Below are 3,723 nucleotides of genomic sequence, written 5' to 3' on the forward strand. Positions count from 1 at the left end.
AAATAATTCCAGGAAAGAAAAAAAAAAAAAAAAAAAAAAAGTGCTGGGATTAAAGGCGTGGGCCACCATGCCAGGCTGACAGGGTCTTTTATTGACCTGCAACTTTATCATGTAGGCCAGACCAGGAGCTTCAAGGGATCTGCCCGTGTCTCCTCCCATCCCACAGAGCAGGGGTGATTACAGGTGTATGCTGGCCTGTCCAGGTTTTTCACAAAGGTTTTTGGGGCTCCTAACTCAAGTCTCTACAGCCTGAAAGACTCAGGCATGAGGTGGGGTCCTTTACTCTCGCTGTTAGCAATGAACACGGAGAGACCAGGAAGTGAACTGGCAGGAGCTGACGATTGTTTAAAACTAACTGTGGAGAACCAGAGGCCAACATTTCCTCCATTGCTTACAGCAGCATGATCAGTTAGATGGCTCTCTGAGAGACAAGGCCCCAAGGTGGGGTGAGCCGCCCCACCCCCTGAAGATTTATTTTTGCTTGTGAGTGTGTGTTGTGTCAGTGAGTGTATACCACGTGTTTGAGGGCCTCAGAGGCCAGAAGAGGACATTGGATCCTCTGAACTGCCTGTTGGGTGCTGGGAACTGAGCTTGGGTCTGCTCTGCTGGGCTCTCCAGCCCCTCAGGCTGGCCCACTCTGAGCATGCTCCTCCTCCACAGCTGTCCTCCCTGACACAGGCTCACCAGAAGGCTCTCGACAATCTGGCCAGCAAGGCCGAGGGCTTGGAGAAGTCTCTGAATAGCCTGGAAGCGAAACGGGCAGGGGAAGCCAAGCAGCTGGCTATGGCCCAGCAGGAGGCGGACATGCTTAGGAACCAGCTGAGGTCAGTGGGCTGTGCAGGGCTGTTAATGAGCGGTGCAGCATCGCCAGGCTGTCCTACCGAGGACTGATCCATTTCTGTTTCAATCTTAGCAAGACCCAAGAAGAGTTGGAAGCTCAGGTGACCTTGGTGGAGAATCTGAGGAAGTATGTCGGGGAACAAGTTCTTCCTGAGGTTCCTAGCCAGGAATGGGAGCTGGAACGAAAGGAGCTTCTAGACACCTTGAAGGTGGGAGAAAAGACACCAGGGATCAGGGCATGGCCTGGGAGGAGAGAGCACAGGTGCCCTAGAGGGGAAGCCATGCTGCCCTTGAGACTGCTCACAGCCTGAGGTAGCATGGGGATCTTGACTGGTGGAGTTCCTTTTCCCAGCACTTGAAGGAGGATCGGGCTGACCTTCAGGCCACCGTGGAGTTACTGCAGGTACGAGTACAGAGCCTGACACACATGCTCGCCCTGCAGGAAGAGGAGCTGACCAGGAAGGTAGGACCCTCCCTCATCTTCCAGACCCTGCCCTACTGCAGGCCTTCCCTTTCTGGGGGTAGTGGGTGGTATGCCACCGAGACCCGTAAACTTCTCACTGTGGACGGCAGGATAGGAAGGACAAAGGTCCCCACTTTCTTAGAACATCCATCCCCCCTCTTCTCCCGTACAGATTCAGCCTTTAGATCCCTTGGAACCAGAGTTTCCTAAGAAGTGCCGCTCGCTGCTGCGCAACTGGCGGGAGAAGGTGTTTGCCCTCATGGTGCAGCTCAAAGCCCAGGACCTGCAGCACAGGGACTCGACGACGCAGCTGAGGGTCCAGGTCAGGGGCTGCGTCTCTGTCACTGTCATCCCGGGAGCACCCCGTGTCTCTCACAGTGATGACAGTTAGTCTCGGGGTGACTGCCACATGCAGGGCACAGAGCCCCGAGCCGAGGAGTCCCCGTTCTCACGGAGCTTGAGTTCTAGAAGGATACGTAAAAAGATGGGTAGGCGTCACATTGTCATAAGTGCTGCGGAAAAGCAGTGGTGACAGACTGAGGTGGATGGATAGGAGGGTCAGGGACGGCCTCTGAGGCCACAGCGTCCACCAGGACACGGCACGGTCAGGGGAAGGTTTGGGTCAGGATGGTTTCCTAAAGTGTGTGCTTGTGCATCCTGAGTCAGAGAGAAGATTCAAGACAGTTTCTATGTTCTGTGGCTGTCCTGGAACTCACTCTGTAGACTGTACTGATCTATAAGTGATTGCCTGTCTCTCCCTCATGCTGGAATTAAAGACACGCCCCACCACACCGGGGTTTTTTTTTTCTTTTTGTTTTTTTGTAGTACTTATTAATTTAGTTGGGTGTGGTGATACACTTCTTCAATTCCAGCACTTAGGAGGCAGAGGCAGGAGGATCTCTGAATTTGTGGCCAGCCTGGTCTACATAGTCAGTACCAGGACAGCCAGGGCTACATAGTGAAACCCTGTCTTAGAAAGAAATAAAAGCTGTGCTTATTTTGTTTTGTGTGTATAAATGTTTTGCCTGCGTGTATGTATGTGTACCATGTGCCCACGGAAGTCAGAAGGTGTTTGCTCCCCGAGAACTGGAGTTACAGATGGTTATGAGCTATCATGTGGGAAAGGGGAATGGAACTCTGCAGGAACAACCAGCGTTCTTAGCCACTGGGCCGTCTCTGCAGCCCGACTTCGGAGACTCCTGCCCTGTCTCCTTCATTCCCCTCCAACCCGTGTTCCCATAGCTTTGGCTCTCGATTTCCTTGCTTAGCTCCTTCTGCTTCCGTAGGTAGCAGAGCTCCAGGAGCAAGTGACCTCCCAAAGCCAGGAGCAGGCCATCTTGCAGCGTGCCCTGCAAGACAAAACCGCACAGGTGGAGGTGGAGCGGATGAGCATCAAGGTCTGAGGGTGCTCCCTAAGGGAGGAGGGTGGAGAAGACCCTAGCCCGGGTGTGTGGGCCAGGTGCCAGGGAGGGAGGCCTTCGAGAAAAAGTACACACAAAACTGCATCCTTCACAGAGCCTGCAGATGGAGCTGAATCAGGCACAGGAGGCCAGGCGGAGGCAGGAACAGCAGATGGCCTCTGCTGAAGAGCAGCTGAAGTTCGTGGTCGGTGCTATGAACAGGTATCTGTTGCCTGGAAGAGCCTCGGGGAAGAGGGGCAGGAGGGTGCAGGGTGGAGGGGGTCACCTCTGTATCACACCAGCATCACCCGCAGTGAACTGGGCCAGAGCAGAGGATCCTGCTTCCTGCACTTCAGTCTAGTGCGCTCTGAAGCTAAGTAGGACAGCTAGGCGGGGCTGTGGCTTCAGAGCTCAGGGATGGGAACTGGAGCCATGTGCAGTCCTTCCTCCTTCCTTCCTTTGCACACTCGCCTGGTCTGGCTGGGGGAGACACCCTAATTGTACAGCTGGACTGGTCTGTAGCTCAGTAGTAGAGCACTTGCCTAGCATTCAGGAATCTCTGGTTTCAATCCCTGGCACCAGAATAAAAAGATGAAGCTTTTTTTTTTTTTGGGGGGGGGGTTTCTTTGTGTAGCTCTGGCTGTCCTGGAACTCACTCTGTAGACCAGGCTGGACTCGAACTCAGAAATCCGCCTGCCTTTACCTCCTGAGTGCTAGGATTAAAGGTGTGCGCCACCACGCCCGGCTAAGATGAAACTTTTTAACTTGCACAGAGTCAGGCTAGTTTGGAAGAACCAGATTCAAAGCACTGCATGTGCCTGACTCCAGGAGGATGTTGGGGTGTTGTTTATGGGGTACCTGCCTCCAGCAGGATGTTGGGGTATGGTGTATGGGGTGTCTGTTTCCAGGAGGGCGTCGGGGTGTCATATATGGGGTGCCTGCCTCCAGGAGGGCGTTGAGGTGTGGTGTATGGGTTTTACCTTCTGCCAGGTCATAGACATGGTTTTTTTTTTTTTTTTT

At 53.7% G+C, this 3,723-nt stretch overlaps 1 protein-coding gene across 5 annotated transcripts in view; it reads left to right on the top strand.

Annotated features, from left to right (window-relative positions):
- The window catches only part of Cchcr1 (coiled-coil alpha-helical rod protein 1), a 14,010-nt gene that overhangs the window by 6,544 nt on the left and 3,743 nt on the right, over positions 1 to 3,723 (top strand). For all 5 annotated transcript variants that reach the window (XM_021149591.2, XM_021149592.2, XM_021149593.2 and 2 more), the window contains 6 exons: positions 661 to 824; positions 914 to 1,049; positions 1,193 to 1,303; positions 1,476 to 1,625; positions 2,590 to 2,700; positions 2,819 to 2,925. In XM_021149591.2, coding sequence (XP_021005250.1) covers positions 661 to 824; positions 914 to 1,049; positions 1,193 to 1,303; positions 1,476 to 1,625; positions 2,590 to 2,700; positions 2,819 to 2,925 — 779 coding nt within the window. The remainder of the gene's footprint in view (positions 1 to 660; positions 825 to 913; positions 1,050 to 1,192; positions 1,304 to 1,475; positions 1,626 to 2,589; positions 2,701 to 2,818; positions 2,926 to 3,723) is intronic.

The sequence above is a fragment of the Mus caroli genome, chromosome 17 (genome assembly GCF_900094665.2).
Source record: "Mus caroli chromosome 17, CAROLI_EIJ_v1.1, whole genome shotgun sequence".
In the NCBI taxonomy this organism is placed as follows: domain Eukaryota; kingdom Metazoa; phylum Chordata; class Mammalia; order Rodentia; family Muridae; genus Mus; species Mus caroli.